The following is a 15,455-nucleotide window of genomic DNA, read 5'->3' as shown; positions in this document are numbered from 1 at the left end:
CCCGCAGCAGGTGCTGTTCCCGCTCCCGACGCCCCTGCCGGTGTTCGCGCTGCTGACCGGGCCGGGCTCTGAGCTACCTGCCGTGTGCATCGGCGTGAGCCCCGGGCGGCCGGCGAAGTCGGTGCTCTTCCACACCGTGCGCTTCGGCGCGCTGTCTTGCTGGCTGGGCGAGATGAGCACGGGTGAGTGGGGCGGGTCTCGCTGGGGGTGGGGCTGCTGGGAGTGGCCCGAATTGACTGTTTAAGAGGGGTGGGCCCTTAGTGTCTGGGCGGTGCTCACGTGGGGCGTATTTGGGAACCGGGTGGAGGGTGAGTACTGGAACAAGCCAGTATTTATAACTCCTGCTGTTGAAGACCCAGCGGGGTCACTGTGATGCCCGAGAGTTTAACCCGCTTGCTGGGGTTCAGAGAGGTTGTCCAACAGAGGAAGGTACTATAGGGTGAAATGGCTCTTGAATCCCCGCCTCTCAAATAGAGCACAAAGGACCAGTACAGGTGACCCAGGTAGAAGACGACAAGGTGATGGTGTTGATGGACGGTAAGGGCCCTCCTCGCCTCCCTGCTGGGCCTGCATCTTCAACCCCAGACCCTGTGCCAGAAACAGAATGTCCCTCTGGGCCCTACCCCTTCCTGCTTGCTTCTCACACTGGGTCCATTGCCCAGGTCCTAGGTAGGCTTCTAAACCCAGCTCACTGGAATTACATCTTTTCTCTGCTTCTTTTAGGGTCTCTGAAGCTGGTAACTCCTGAGGGGGCTCCAGTCCGGGGTCTTCGAACGCCAGAGATCCCCATGACTGAAGCGGTGGAGGCTGTGGGTAGGTGCAGGACAGGAGGGCCCTGGGGTCCTGAGGGAGGCCCCACGATACCCAAGTCACAGGCACTGCTCTCCCCGCAGCTATGGTTGGGGGTCGGCTCCAGGCCTTCTGGAAGCATGGAGTGCAGGTGTGGGCTGTAGGCTCAGACCAGGTAAGCACCCCCATCTCAATACCTGCCCTCGGGCCCCTCCCATCACCTTCATCAGACAGACTGGCAGAGCTGAGTCGGGTGTGAGTCCTGGAGTGTCTTCCAGTCTTAGACAGGGTCTACTCAGGGTCTCTTGGGTGGTGCTTAGCTTGGGGCATAACTGGAAAAGGAGTTGTGGGTGGGGGTTGCTGGAGGGAGGTAGGCTGTGTCACTGATGAGTCTGATCATGGCTGAGGCCTCTAGAGTGGGCGGGAGTTTAGCCTACTTGCTTGGGTGCCCAGCAAAGGGTCCAGAGCTCGTCCAGCCACTGAGTGGTTTTGTGCAAGGGACTTTTCTACTCTCCTCAACTTAGTCTCCTAGTTACAAAATGGGGATCATATAGAGACATGTGGTGGTTAACAGCAAGGGCCAGACTGGGTTGAAATCTAGCTGAGTGACCTTAGGCAAATGACTCACCCTTCAGTGCCTCACTTTTCCATCCAGAAAGTGGGGTTTTGCTCATAGAATACTATGTGCCACACTCTGACGCTCTGTCTTTAGAGGTTTTCTTGTATTTAATCTTCATGCTTACCTATCAGATAAGCACTGTGATTTCATAGGTCAGTAATCCAAGGCACAGAGAGGTCAAGTAACTTTCCTAAGATTACACAGCTGGTGAGCGATATTGGGCAAGAATGATTATTTCTGGACCTGAGACTAGCAGTTGGGGCCTTCCTCCCCTGCTCTCTCTAAGGGAGTGGGGAGGAGTCTTCCAGACACTGACATGAGCACCTTCTTCCCCAGCTGCTGCAGGAGCTGAGAGACCCCACCCTCACCTTCCGTCTGCTGGGCTCTCCCAGGTATGGTCTCCTGGGAGGGGACAGGGCTGGAAGGGGCTTTCCTGATGTGGAGAGGCCATCCTGTGGTGTCCCCAACCACCTGTTTCCTGCAGCCTCACCTGGTTTCCTTGCTTCCATCTTTTACCCATAATTCGTTCTCCACGGGCAGCCAAGGGGAATATTTTCATTTTGATATAATTTTAGACTCACAAGAAGCCGCAAAAGTCTCCTTTACTCAAATTCTTCAGATGTTAACTTTAAAAACAAACAAACAAACACAAATTTGCTGTATCCTTCCCTTTCTGGCTGTTTGGGAGAAAGCTGCAGCTAAGACTCCCATTTCCCCTTAAATACTTGGCTGTATGTGTCCTAAACCAAAAACAAGGGAATGTCCTTACAAACCACAATGTGGCTGTTAGAATCCAGACACCGATGCCTCGGTCACCTCACCCACACACTGTCGAGTCTCGCCAGGGTCACAGAGATACTCTCAGCCGCCAAAAGCGAACACTCTCCCCCTGGCCCAGGGTCCGATTCAGGATCACGGGTTTCATTTAGGAGTCCTGTTTCTTTCGCTTTGAACCTGGAACAAGTCTTCAGACCATTTCTCATGACCCTGACACTTTTCATGAGCACAGGAAAGTGGGTTTTACACAGTGTCCCTCAGCTGGGTTTGAGGTTTCCAGGTTAAGCAGCTGCTCGGTAATATCACAGACAAGGCGGCGCGTTCTCAGAGCGCCAGGAGGGATCTGGCAGTTCATCCCACTCTGTCAGTTCTGGGTTAGCTACTTCACCCATTCCTTTTAGCAACTTTGACGACTTTTGCCTGGATGTTACTAGGGTGGTTCCTGGGGTGACTTTTTCACACTCGCCACATTTACTAGTGGCTGCTCTACTACAGGAAACTTTTCCTTCAGCATGGCCTCATGGACTTCCATTTCATTCTCTGAATTACAGCCTGCTACTACCATTATTTATTTTGAAGCACAAATAGTCCCCAATTTAGCCGGGGAGAGCCCCTTCAAAGATCCCCTGCAGATTTGTGACATGCAGACAGGTCTTTTAAAATCCAGATTTGACTGTGTCACTGTTGAAAAACCTCCCTGTCGGCAGCTCTTTCTGCCCACTGTGTCTACACAAGCATCTTCTCCCTTTTTTCTAATAAACAAAGCCACTGTATATATCTGGATCTAGAAAACGTCCTGTGGCCTCAAGATGAAGACCTAATCCTTTTGCAGCCAAGCCCCAGCTCCTCACCCACTTCAAGGCCTTTGTACAGGCTGATCCTTGCCCTTTAGCCAAGCTCCTTCCTGAGACTCCTGCGGTTCCACCATCTGTCCTTTGGGGGCACCTTGGCTGGCCCCTTGGGGAAATCAGATAATTCACTGATTCATGTTCTTCCGCCACTCTGGACTGATCGCCCCGCGGGCAGGGCCCTGCTCCTTCACTGCCGCTGCCAGCGCTGCACTGGCACAGCCCCTAGCTTCGAAGGAATGAATGAACAAATGAAGGAACCACTGACCTCTTCCTGACTTCCTTCCCCAGGCCTGTGGTGGTGGAGACACGCCCAGCAGATGATCCCACTGCCCCCAGCAATCTCTACATCCAGGAATGAGGCCCTAGGGAGGGTCCCTAGGACCTAGTCCCTGCACCCCCACCCCCAATAGACACACTAGTGGTCAGGATGTGATTTTTGTCACTCAATAAACGGAACTAACGTCTCTGCTGTTGTCTTCTTTTTTTGAGGGGTGGGAGGCGGAATTCCGGGATGCCCACCCACCCTGAAATGTCACCAATCCGACACAATGACAGGAGGGATGTAGGAGACTTTATTTCTCCAGAACATGGGGTACGGGCTACAGGGCTTGCTCTGAGAATAAGGCACTTGGGTGGGGACGGAGGGCCAGCTGGGGGCGCTCAGCTAAGCTGGTCCTCATACTGCTTGCGGAAGCAATCTCCAGCTGGGAAGAAATCCCAGCATCTCTCTTGGTACATCTTCCAAACGTAAGACTCCTAGGGTGGGGGTGGGGGAGAGGTGGTTGATTGTCTCTTCCCGGGCTCGATAATGATATGAGCGTCTTACTGCCCCCTACTGATGGCCCTTGTATTAAAACTCAGGCCCACTGCCCTCCCTTTAACACCCCTTACCTGACCGGTGTGTTCTGTCTCGTCCTTGTTTATCAGATACATCAGGAAAAACCTGGGGGTGGAAGGCAGGTCAGGACCACCCTCACCACCTGGCTGGCTGACTCGGAGACCACCCACATGGGCACCACACCCACGGCCAGCCCCAAGGGTCAGTGCCCACCACCGCTCTGGCACTCAGTGGCCACGCCCCCACCCGGGTTGGCCAGGGGGTCCAGGCTCACATGTAATTGGCCAGGTTGTGCTCCTCCAGTGTGTGGGTCTCGAAGCCGTGAGGAGTCGTGTCAAAGTAGTCACTGCCAATGCCGCAGATGAAGCACTTGGTCTGTGAGAGGCGGGAAGACACGAGTCAAGGCCCCGCGACTGTCCCTGAGTTTGAGAACTCCCGGCGGCCCCAGGTGGGCCTACCTCCATGTCTTCCTTCACTTGCTCCTGCTGGTCTCGCAGCTCACCAAAGGCGTCAATGATGAGACCTGGGAGTGGCAGGACGCAGGTCAGCGCACAGCCTTTGACCCACGGAGACTCCTCCATCTCCCGGCTACGTACCTCTGGGCCCTGCCTTCCACCCCACATCTCCCCAGCCGTGTTCTGCCTCCTCAAAATGACGCCTAGTGCACTTACTATGAGTCAGACACTTAACACTTAGGAATTGACTTAATTTGACAACAACCTTCTGAGTTTAACGCCATCAACACCCCCATTTTGTGGACGGGTAATCAGAGGCCTAGAGAGGTGACTTGCCTGGGTCTCATAGTAAGGACACACAGAGCCAGTTTAGATTCCAGACTGGATCGGGGGTCTGCACTCTTAGCTCTGAGCACTGGGTCCCCACCCCCCAACCCCCACCGCTACTGACCCTGGATGATGGCTAGCAGGATGACAATGACGAAGAAGAAGAAGGTGATGTCGAAGACTACCCGGTAGAGCTCATATTCATCGCCTGCTGGATCCTCGATCTCGTCCCCAATGCCCCCGCCAGCTCGGACACCCACGTACATGTGAAACAGGTAACACTGAGGGTGCAGGGAGAGAAGCATCTCGGTCACTATTCAGTCATCTGGCATTTACCACCTACCCGGTGGCTGGGCCCGGAGCCGGGGGCGGGGGCCACCGCAGTGACGGCGACAGCTGTGGGCTCTGCCCTGACAAGGCTCACCAAGGCGGCATCAGACAGCGACAGCCTGGATTTGGTCAGGGCTGCGATGGGAAGAGCGCAGGCCCGTGGTCAGGTGGGGCAGAGCGGGAGGGGAGGCACAGTGTGAGGAAGGGTGAGGTGGGGAAGCACAGAAAGCTTTGAAGCTCTGAAAGCCTGACCCAGCTGGGGTGATCAGCCCAGGCTTCCTAGGCAAGGGGACTTTGTGTGAGCTGGAGCTTGAAGGTGTTTAGGGGGGAGAGAAAACCACATGAGCTACACCACCATTGGGGAGGACAGAGCACATTTTGCTCTGTGAGGAACTGAAAGAGATTCACTGAGACTGGAGCAGAGAGCTCCTGTGAGGCAAGGCAGGGAGAGAGATGAGGCAGGCCCAGTCACAGAGCTCTGCCGGCCCTGGACTGGTTAGTGGTCAGGGAGAGCTTCCTGTAGGAGGCAGCATTTAAGTTGAAAGGTGACTAAAGGGGTGTAAGTGTCTGTAGGATCTGACATGGGGGGCAGAGAGAGTGTCAAGAGCAAAGGGCGTGAGTCCGGAGGAAACCATGACCTTAGGGGAACTGAAAGAGGCATAGGCAGCCAGAGCAAAAAGCAAGAAGGACTGTGGGTAGACTCAGGCAAGACTTGCTCGTTCTTGGCTTCACAAGCCACGGTGAAGGGATTCAATTTTATCCACTTGGAGCGGGGGAGCCGAAGGTTCCATGTGGTAGAGGGAGTTGGGGGGCAAGGTCTGCCTTGCACAGGGGAAAGACTTCTCTCTCTGTGTCCCCCGGAAGTGAGAGAAGCCTGGTATCTTGGGTATAAGCAAGAGGCCAGTGACTGCGGTGAGAATGTCTGGGTGCAAGACCAGGTCTGGTGGGTGCTCAGGTGTCAGAGTGAGGACCTGGACTGTGTCCCCAGAGCAGGGCGTCAAACCACAGGACACCCTGACAGAGGCCTGCCACGACGCTTCAGTGGTGCGCCATGCCCCTCGCGGGTGAAGCTCAGTTTGGGCCACGGCCCCTGCTTTAGAAGGGAAGAGAAGACACAGGCCTGCCTGGCACGCAAGCTGGTCAGGTGACACTTTCAACTACAGATGACGGCAGTGCGGCCATCTGTGTCATCCTCAATGGCAGCCAGGCTCTATGCTGAGGCATCTAGTCTGAGAGGGTCGGGGACACCCTTTTGCCGACCCTTGGACACGGGCACTGTTGCAGCACACCCACTTTACAGGTGAGGACAGCGGAGCGGGGGAGGGGTGGTTTCCCCAGGTCACCGAAGAGTGGTCAAGCTGTCACAGCGTAAATACTAGTACAGCACTAGCTGACCTTTGCCTGGGTGATGTGTCTGGCACTGCATCTTATGTGCTATCAGCACACGGAACCCTCAAAAGCCCACCAGGTAGGTATTATTAGCCCACTACACAGACTGAAAACCTACGGTCGGGGGAAGGTGGGCTGCTTGCCTGGGCACGTCGGGGGCGGGGCTCACCGTCATCATGTCGTCACACTTCATGTCAGGCTCGTCCTCATCCTCACTCTTGTTGTAGAACTTCCGGAAGAAGTTGAAGGCCACCACGGTATACAGGTAGACCACCACGGCCAGGAGGCCCACCGTCATCACCAGCTGCAGGAGGGCAGGGGCAGGCCAGGTCCAGAATCAGCTTGTGCCTCCCCCTGCCCGGGCCTCCCCAGTCCTGACTGGATCAGCCCTGTGACCCTCGCCCTCTTCTCAGGCCTCCCCACTCCGGCAGCCAGGCCCATTCCAAGTCAAGCTCCTCCCGCCGGCCCGGCCCTGCAGGCCCCTCCACACCTGTTTCCCGTTGTGAGTGACGGAAGAGAGGATGGTACGCAGAGTCTTGACTCCCATGGCGATGTCCAGGAGGTGGGCCGCAAAGAAGAAGTTGTTGTAGTGCCCCAGGAGGGACATCACCATGTACCAGCTCAGGTACAGGAAGGACTGTGGACACACAGGGCGGGTGTCAGGGAGCACACGGGCCTGCTGGCCCAGGGGACATTCGAGAAGGTTTGGAGTGTTCTGGGGGCAGGGTGCCTCTCTGGCTAAGGAGTATGCAGAGTAGAGGCCATCCTGAGAGGAATCGGGGGTACTCTGCACAACGTTAGGGAGTTCAAGCGCACAATGGGAACACCAAAGACTGTTCTGGGGAACAAGGAGCCTTGGTGGGGTGAGAGAGTACCCCAGGATCTGAGGTTCACAGAGGCTCAGGGATCAGCCCCTGTCCAGGAATACCTTGGGTGGAGCCCTCCTGAAGCCCTTCTGCAAGCCCCTCCCCACCTCTGGGCCCCTCCTCACATTGTCTGTGAAGATGACCCCAAACTTCCAGATCTGGTACTTGATATCGATGGACATGATCCTGTGTGGGGTGGGGGAAGCAAGGAGGTCAGATGCCTGAGGGTCAGACCTGGTCACCTCGCTGCTTGCCCCTGCCGCCCTGCTCACCAGGTGAGCAGCCCTGGGGGCGGCTCAGGCTTGCGCTCGTTGTGGGCTGTGATCTCCAGGGAGGCCAAATCCATGCCCAGCAGCTCGGCAATCCGCTCCCGCCCATAGATGTCCCCATGCTTGTCCAGAACCTGCACAGGGGAGCAGGGGTGAGGGTGGAGGGTGGGTGGGTGTGCTGATACAGCTGTAGTGGGGAGGGTGGGGGCCCACATGGGGTGTTCTGGGGATCCTTGGACTCTGAACAATGAAAAGTGCAGTTTTCTGTGAAGAAGAGCGAGAGCTTTCTTCAGTTCCTGGCATAAGAGGGATTTTCAAACTGAGAAAATTTCAGCTGATTCATTGGCCAAATCGAGAGAATTTGTTGCATTAGGCAAGAGGCAAGGAATCCTGTGTACCTGGGCCCTCCGTCACGTATGAACTTACTTCCTCCCAGGTACCCCTCTCTCACACTGCTCCAGCCACAGATCTGCAAACACTGCAGGCACATTCCTGCCCCAGGGCCTTTGCACTGGCGGCTGCCCCTGCCTAAGCCCCTCTTCCCCCAGATTTCCACCGGCTCGCTCTCTCACCTCCTCATCAATCCGCTTGCCTCCTCAGCACCCTACACGAAGGAGCAATGGCTCCTCCTCCAGTACACACGCCACCCTCTCCACTGCTTCCTCACCTCCCCAGCACTTCACCTCCTGAGCGTTATAAATGTGGTCTTCATCTCTCTTCAGCTCAAATGTCAGAATCATCGTTTGGTTGACTGCTGCATTTCAGGCCCTAACATGACCCCTCACACACAGTAGGTGCCCAGTGTTTGTTGAATGAATGGTAGCAACAGTGAGGACTTATCTTGTGTTCTTTTGCTTTGAATGTGAAGGAAACTGAGGCACAGAAAGGCTGCCACAGGAGTGGGGAAGCAGGCAACCCAAACACACACTCTGAAATCTGTGTGCATCAAACAGCAGGCCTCACTTCCTTATCATTAATATCTGAGCAGTTCCTCTGTCAGCTCTAGGCTATGTTTGTATCATCTCGTAGAAAGAGGGAAGTATGTTTACCACGCGTGTTTCCAGCTGCAAAACTGAGGTGCCCCTCTGTGGGCAGCGCCCCTCATGCAGCACAAGTTTGCACCAAAGCTCGACAGGGGTGATCTGGTGGCAGCCAGTGACCCAGCCCGGGGGGTCCCTCCAACCCTCTCCCTGCTCGCTCACCTTCCTCTTGACAAACTTGTCCCAGTAGTTGCTGGGGAAAGACCTGCGGAGAAAGAGCCCAAGATGTCAGGCCAGGGGAGACTGGGAGCCACCAGACAGGCCAGCGGTGGGGGGGAGGGGTTGAAGTTCCAAGGCTTTTCTTACAGGGGACTCTGCGTTTCACTTGGGGTCAGGATCTAAAGGCCTCATGCTGGACGGAGCTGTCCCAGGTCAACTGCTCTCCCCACGGCTCTTTGGGGGCCCAGGTGAGGCAGGGGGCTTGCACTCAGGGCTGGGAGTGCAAAAAAGACTAGGAACTTGGGCCCTCCCTGGGGGCGCCACAGGTTAAGGCACAGCACTTGAAGCTGTCCCCAGCCACTCCCCGGCCAGGGAGCTGACCCACAGGGCGCAACAGGCCTCTCCTGTCTCCCGCTGCTCCCCGCAGCAGTGTACTTCAGTAGATCCACCTGTTCTGCTCCCCACTTGGTCTTTGGAGGATCCTCTCTCCCTGCCCCCCCCCCCGCAACTCTGGCCTGTACCCCAGTTCTTGTATGTATAAATAAATCTTGATTTTTTTTTAAAAAAAGAAACAATGTAGCAATGCCTTAAAAAAAAAAAGACTAGAGACTGAGCTGGGGTGGGGGAGCCCTTGCATGGGGGCGGGCAGGAGGGGCCTGAGTCAGCAGCTGATCTGGCTCCAGCGGCAGAGGATGCTTTCTGGAGCACTTTCACTTCATTTTATATGATGACTTGCCACTTTATTTACCAGCTTTCCAATCGACAAGGTGATGCCCTGGCACCCCGCAAAGATGGCCGATGAGTCTGGGGGTTTCCTTGGGGAGGAGGACTGGAGCCTTATACGAATCCACTCAGACCTGCTTGACGTTTCGGTCCACTCAGACCTGCTTGACGTTTGGTCCAAGGCGTTTCCTCTTCTCATCGATGCGCATACTGCCCCGGCTTAGCCAGCAGGAGCCCTCCCAGCCCGCAGCTGGCATCGCCAGCTTTCACAAAGCACGTCCTTGCCTTCCAGCGCAAGACCCCGGGGATCGGCCCACGCTGGCTCACCCAGGCCCCGAGCCTGCAGCTTCCAGCAGCCTGGCTGCTTCTCACGGGAAGTGTATTCAGAAGTCACGATCTGGGCAGACACTGTTTGAAACAGGTGTTTCTTCTCAAGCACCTGTCCTTGAACGTGTGGATGCTGAGTCTAAGATGGCGCGTGTTCCTGTGGCTTCTCCGCGGCCCCCTCACATCGCCTCCACAGGGCAGGACCCCATAATGAAGTAACCCCGACTGTATCTACGACTCCCTTGCTCCAGAAACTACATGGATTCACTGAAGGTTGCAAGATCCTTCCGAGGTCATTGCGATTGTTCATCCTCATTTCACAAATGAGGAAACAGGGCAGCTGGGCGACTTGCCCAAGATCTCCCGGCTAGCATGTGGCCAGCCCGGGGTTCCACCCTGACCCCGTGTTCTGATTCTCACCATGCAGCCCTACTGGGCGGACTCTGAACTAGGACTTGGTGTGGAGGGAGGTGGAGGGCTGGGAGTGCACTAGTGGGTGTGGAGTTCTGCCACGTGGCCCTCATAGACTCTCATTCCCTTCTGGGCTCAGTCCCGATATCCAATGGCTCCCTGCTTCCCATGTGCAGGGCCTGGCTGAGGTGGTCTCCGGGGCGGGGTTTCAGCCTGGCTCCGCCTCAGACTCCCTGAACCAGTGCCTCAAGGCTGGGGCTGAGGACACCCCATGTGTCCCCATTACCCCTACCTAAACGTCCAGGAAACGTGTCTACGTCACACAGAGGAGGAAGACTTGGGGAGAATGACCAGCGCGGGTGATCGGAGCCCAGGTCTCCGAGCCCAGCCTGAACTGGAGTGGAAGCCCGCCAGGCTCCCCGCCAGGCTCCCCGCCCACGGCAGGGCCCTTACGGTGTGTTCAGCACCAGCCGGTCCCACTGCCCCTTCACATCGTCGTCCTCAGGCTGCTCCGTGATGTAGAGGCCGTCGAATTCCAGCTTCCGGGCCAGCTCCTTCTCGCGCTTGAAGATCACCAGGGGCACCTAGGTAGGGAGAAGGAAAAGGAGTATGTCGGGCCCCAGAGCTGGGCCCAGCCTCAGGAGGCGCCTGTGGGAGAGCCTAGAGGAACCTGCCCAGAGTGAGTGGGACTGGAATAGGGCCGCGGGGCGAGAAGGCAGCGCCAGGATCGGGAATGACCAGCGCGCTGCCTGGTGCAGCTGGGGGCCTCTTCCAGGGCGGGAGAATGAATAAAGCAGGCAGGCGAGGCAGGTGAACGGAGGTGGAAGTGGGCAAAAGCATTCTGGGACGGGGGACCAGCAGTCGCAAGCAGTCAAGGGACCTCTGTTCACTCAACAGTGAAGTCTCAAGGCTGCCCAAACGGCGCTCCTGGGCACCAGGCAGACCTCTCCTAATACACCTTAGGGGCATCACAACTTTACACACAGGCGATGTCAGAGCGCACATCCCCCTCCATGAGACCCCAGACCTGGGAAACAGTGTTCCCAGTGTTCGCTGAGAGGTGACCAGTCAGGAACCTGGCTTCTCAGCAGGGCCTCAGCTCCCAATGTCATATCCTGCTGAGGCCCCCCGCCCCGTGCCCCCACCCCTGCCTGTGTGGGGTCCCCCAGCCCGTCCAGGCCCAAGGCCAGGGCCCACCTTGAGGCAGTTGTAGCCGATGATACAGAGGAAGGCCACCAGCGTGTGCAGCAGGCTCAGGCAGCGCAGGGCGGGCTCCATGTAGCCCGTGCTCTCCTCCAGAAAGTAGTATACCATGTTCTCATCCTCGTCGCCCTCCGCTTCCTCACCGGCTCCTGAGCCCCAGCCAGAGCCGCCGCCGGATCCTGCGCCCGACAGGTCCCCAGCCGCTGAGCCCTCCAGGTCGTCCTCCCCCGGAGGAGAGTCTGAGACCTGCAGGGGGGTAGCGGTCAGTCCAGGCGGTCCAGACCCCGGCGTGGTCTCCCAGGCACCCAAGACCCATTCCTGAGGTGGCACTGGGCCCCTGCCAGGCTCAGTATCGGAGGTTGTCAATCCAGACCAAGGGGAGGGCCCAGGACCCAAGCTAGCCAATCAGACTCTGTCCTGGGAATCTGACTGGTGGACTGAGTGACAGCTGACGATATTGAGAGCTGAATATCCCCATAGTAAAGTCTGATCATTAATATTAGCACACACAACACAAATAGTAGCTAACAGTTAAAAGTGCAGTTCTATCGGTCAGGTACTGATCTGGAGTGCTTGACAGAGGCTCTAAGAGGCAGTTACTGTTACGAATGGCTTTCACAGATGAGGCAAGGCACAGAGAGGTTAAGCCCCTTGCCTGACGTCACACAACAGTGAGCGAGGGATCAGGGTCTGATCACACTGGAGCCATCCTCGGAGCACGCTGCTCGTCCGCCTCTCTACCCCCTTATCGAGATCCCTGGCAAGACCTCAAAGATTCCTTTGCCCGTGAGTGGTTTGGTTTCTCTGCCTCACAACTTTGTCTTCAGCTTAGTGAAAGGCAGGCAGCTCATCTGAGGTGGTGCTGCAGAGCAGGAGGCCTGCACCCGGGGCACAGGTTTGGTGAGTGAGAGAGCTGAGTATGAAACCCAGCTGCACCCCCTTCTTTTTTTTTATTTTAAAGCTTTATTTATTTATGCATACAGAGTTGGGGTACAGGCCAGAGGTGTGGGGGCGGTGAAAGGATTCCCCAGAGACAGAGTGGGGAGCAGAACAGGCAGGTCGACAAAGAACACTGCTGAGGGGAGCAGCGGGCGGGTCAGGAGAGGCCTGCCGCGCCATGTGGTCACCACCGGGGCGGGGATCGAACTCCTGCTGAAGTGGCTTTAGCTTCTAAGTGCTGTGCTTTAACCCACTGCACCACCAGGGAGGGTCCTGCACCCCCCTTCTCAGTCCCACAGACTCTCAGGCATTTGTCCCAGGTGGACCCAGATGCCCACACTCACCCCCCAGCAGGACCCAAGATGTGGGTGTCCAGCCCAAACCCTCTTGGAAAAGGTGTCCAGCACCTTCTCCCTTCACTGCAGGGATCCTGGGAAACTGTCAGGGACTAAGCCCCTACTCCCTGCCCCCACAAGGCCCAGATCTTCCTGCCCCTCATGACCAGCACCTTATAAAACAGCAAGATGAAGTTGATGGCAAAAGCCAAGAAGAGGGCAAGGAACCGCAGGGTGTAAAAGTTCCGGGAGAGGTAGTTCTGAGATGAGAGAAAAGAGAAAAGTCATGTCCACGTCTTCCCGGAGCACTCATCTGGTCATGCCCACGCCCCAGCCCTGGTCCTCAAAGCCTGGTCCCGCCACCTATTTACTGAGTGTGTTCTGTATTCCGAGACCTGGGCTGAGAGCTTAAAGTGCAGAGGTGTTTACCTCCGACCCTGTGATGTGAGTAGGCTGGTGTGCCCACTTTACAGATAAGGAAACCGGGCTCAGGGAGAAACTGTGCCCTGCTGAAGGTCACATGGCAAGGAAGTGGCAGATCGGGTATCTGAAATCAGACAGCCCCAGGGTCCATCAGTCCTCTGCCCTGCTGCTTCCTGTGGGAGGCCCCTCCAGCCCCGAGGACAGCTGCTTCCATCTCCCTTCCTCTTTTTGTTTTCCCACCTTTCTCTACATTCCTCATTCTTCCCTGTTCAACCTACAATCGACCCAAGCCCTTTCTGGCCTGCAGGCTTCCTCAGCCCAAGTCAGACTGAGTCTGATGAGCAGAGAGGCCGAGCAGGGCTGGGGCCATGCTCTCCCCAAAGCCCTGCCCCCCTCGTTTTCCGGGTCTGGCTGAGAAGCTGAGTCCTCACTGGGAGCTGCCCCTCCAGGGCTCAGGCCTGGGGGGTGGGGGCTTACACCTGAAGGCTGAGAGCTGAGACACCTGCCGTGGGGGCAGAGATGAGCCTCGGATGGAGTCAGCTCTGGAGTGAGGATGGGGTGGGTGCCGAGGCAGGCGGCTCAGGGCGTGTGGGGCGCACAAAGTTGTGGAGGTTGGATTAAGAATCACAGCAGGGAGAGGCTGAGGGGCCAGTGGGGGACACCTGAAAATGCTGCCCCGTGCCCAGGTCCTGGCTCTGTCCCTGGACCTCTCTGCTCTTCCTCCAGCCTGGCTTCCCCTTAGAGACGAGCCCCGGGTGGGGACCTTGGTGTGGGCAAGCTCAGGGGTCTCCCAGGGCGAGCGGGTTCCAACCCTGCAGAATCCTCACCAAGAACTTTACTCTCTGCACTTCCAGTTCTCCCCAGAATTCCTGGCCCATGCCCCCAGATTCCTCCTTCTTTGGAGGGGGTGCAGCAGGTTCTGTCTTCTTAGGGGGCTCTGGTGGGGCCTCAGGAACTTCTTCCTTCTCCCCATTCTCAGCACTGTAGGGCAGGACAGAGTGAGGAGATGCCTAGGCAATGTGTTTGTTCATTCATTCGTTTGTTCATTCACTCACTCAAAGGCACGCCCTGGGGCCCACTCGTGCCTGGTCCAGGGGTAGCCTGTGTGGAGTGGGGACAGGCAGCCTCAGGCCCTGCCCTTGTGGAGCCCCAGGACAATGGGGCCCCCAGGCAGTGGAATCTGGCAGTCCAGTGTAATAAAGATTTGATTGGGGGGGTACGGGGGGGGGGTGTTTAATGTTAGCTTCCTGGAAAAGGAGACCTATGAGCCCAAGTGGAAAGGATGAGGAGACTGAGAGGAAGTAGAAGGCGCTCCAGGCACAGAGCAGCTCAGACAGGCTTCAGGGGAGAAGAGGGGCACCCCCTTCTCTATTCCCTTTCACAGGGCTCTTCCCTGAGCCAGCTGACGCCAGGACATGGGGCAACCAGGACAGCCTGGAAATCAGGGGGCTCCCAGGCCAGGAGCAACTGGGCCCTCTGGAGCCCAGGGCCACTTACTCGGCTTTCTCAGGCTCCGGCTCGGGCTCCGGCTCCGGCTCGGGCTCAGGCAGTGGCTCTTCCTCCTGTCCTTCCACCTGGCGAGGACAAGCATCAGGGTGCAGACGCCCCCTCCCCCTCCTGCTCAGACCAACCCACTGCAGGCTCCTGTCCTGGGGCTCCCCCCACCACCTGTCTGCAGCACTCTCAGCACCGAGGGCCTGAGGATGCTCTAGGGTCCCCCGCTGTGGCTACTTACTTCCCCACAAACCTTCATCGCCGGCGGGTCTTTCCCGGTGCCACCAGTCCTATTTTGAGCCTTTTGAGCTCTGGGTCCTTTTCCCCTCTAATTCGGCCTCTGGTCAATTACTCTGTCCCTGGCATCTTTTCCTCTGTCTCCCACTACTTTCTCCTTCCATGTCTGAGGCCGCTGATGTCTGTCTCTAGCCCTCCCTCTTTCTGGGTGTCTGCCCTGTACCTCTGCGACCCTTAGCTCGCATTCCCCATTCTCTCCCCACCCCCACCTCCTCCCTGCCATTCTGCCGCTCCCCTACCCAGCCCCCACAGGCCCTGCAACCTTCCCTGCACGCTCACCCCCAGCTTCCTCTTGATGATGGGGGAGCCCTCGGGTGTGGGCGGCTCCACCGGCGTCGTGTCACCCATGTCCCCGAGGCCACCGGCCCCTTCGGGCCGGAAGGGGCCCCCATCGACGGCCGCAGCGGCCCCGTCGGCGCCTCCAGGCCCGGCTTCGTGGGCCGCTGCCTCCTCATCGCCCGTGCCCTCCGCGGCCTCGCTCGCGCCCTCGCCGGCGCCCTCGCCATCCGCGTCGCCGCTGAGCCCGGCCGGCTGCTCGCCGTGGACCTCGTCCCCCGTGGGGTCGGGCATGCCCGCCAGGAGCTCGGTCACCGT

The 15,455-nt window shown here is 57.5% G+C and overlaps 2 protein-coding genes across 2 annotated transcripts in view; one reads left to right on the top strand and one right to left on the bottom strand.

Moving 5' to 3' along the window:
• MAP4K1 (mitogen-activated protein kinase kinase kinase kinase 1) overlaps positions 1 to 3,500 on the top strand; it is a 14,861-nt gene extending 11,361 nt beyond the window's left edge. Inside the window, exons 26-31 of the mRNA XM_004690592.2 lie at positions 8 to 182; positions 475 to 537; positions 724 to 813; positions 894 to 964; positions 1,745 to 1,800; positions 3,325 to 3,500. Coding sequence (XP_004690649.1) covers positions 8 to 182; positions 475 to 537; positions 724 to 813; positions 894 to 964; positions 1,745 to 1,800; positions 3,325 to 3,394 — 525 coding nt within the window. The 3' untranslated portion in view covers positions 3,395 to 3,500. The remainder of the gene's footprint in view (positions 1 to 7; positions 183 to 474; positions 538 to 723; positions 814 to 893; positions 965 to 1,744; positions 1,801 to 3,324) is intronic.
• A 93-nt stretch (positions 3,501 to 3,593) lies between these two features.
• Positions 3,594 to 15,455, bottom strand: part of RYR1 (ryanodine receptor 1 (skeletal)) — a 97,012-nt gene continuing 85,150 nt past the window's right edge. Inside the window, exons 90-105 of the mRNA XM_012730493.1 lie at positions 15,141 to 15,454; positions 14,568 to 14,644; positions 13,898 to 14,051; positions 12,821 to 12,907; positions 11,368 to 11,619; positions 10,624 to 10,754; positions 8,713 to 8,755; positions 7,514 to 7,644; positions 7,367 to 7,427; positions 6,866 to 7,012; positions 6,545 to 6,679; positions 4,781 to 4,937; positions 4,333 to 4,397; positions 4,149 to 4,249; positions 3,928 to 3,979; positions 3,594 to 3,792 (exon numbers count right to left, since the gene is read on the bottom strand). Of these exons, the coding sequence (XP_012585947.1) occupies positions 3,697 to 3,792; positions 3,928 to 3,979; positions 4,149 to 4,249; positions 4,333 to 4,397; positions 4,781 to 4,937; positions 6,545 to 6,679; positions 6,866 to 7,012; positions 7,367 to 7,427; positions 7,514 to 7,644; positions 8,713 to 8,755; positions 10,624 to 10,754; positions 11,368 to 11,619; positions 12,821 to 12,907; positions 13,898 to 14,051; positions 14,568 to 14,644; positions 15,141 to 15,454 (2,003 nt within the window). The 3' untranslated portion in view covers positions 3,594 to 3,696. The remainder of the gene's footprint in view (positions 3,793 to 3,927; positions 3,980 to 4,148; positions 4,250 to 4,332; positions 4,398 to 4,780; positions 4,938 to 6,544; positions 6,680 to 6,865; positions 7,013 to 7,366; positions 7,428 to 7,513; positions 7,645 to 8,712; positions 8,756 to 10,623; positions 10,755 to 11,367; positions 11,620 to 12,820; positions 12,908 to 13,897; positions 14,052 to 14,567; positions 14,645 to 15,140; position 15,455) is intronic.

This window comes from Condylura cristata, unplaced genomic scaffold (assembly GCF_000260355.1).
Source record: "Condylura cristata isolate star-nosed mole 26May11 unplaced genomic scaffold, ConCri1.0 scaffold00028, whole genome shotgun sequence".
In the NCBI taxonomy this organism is placed as follows: Eukaryota; Metazoa; Chordata; class Mammalia; order Eulipotyphla; family Talpidae; genus Condylura; species Condylura cristata.
This window is presented reverse-complemented; position numbering and strand designations above follow the sequence as displayed.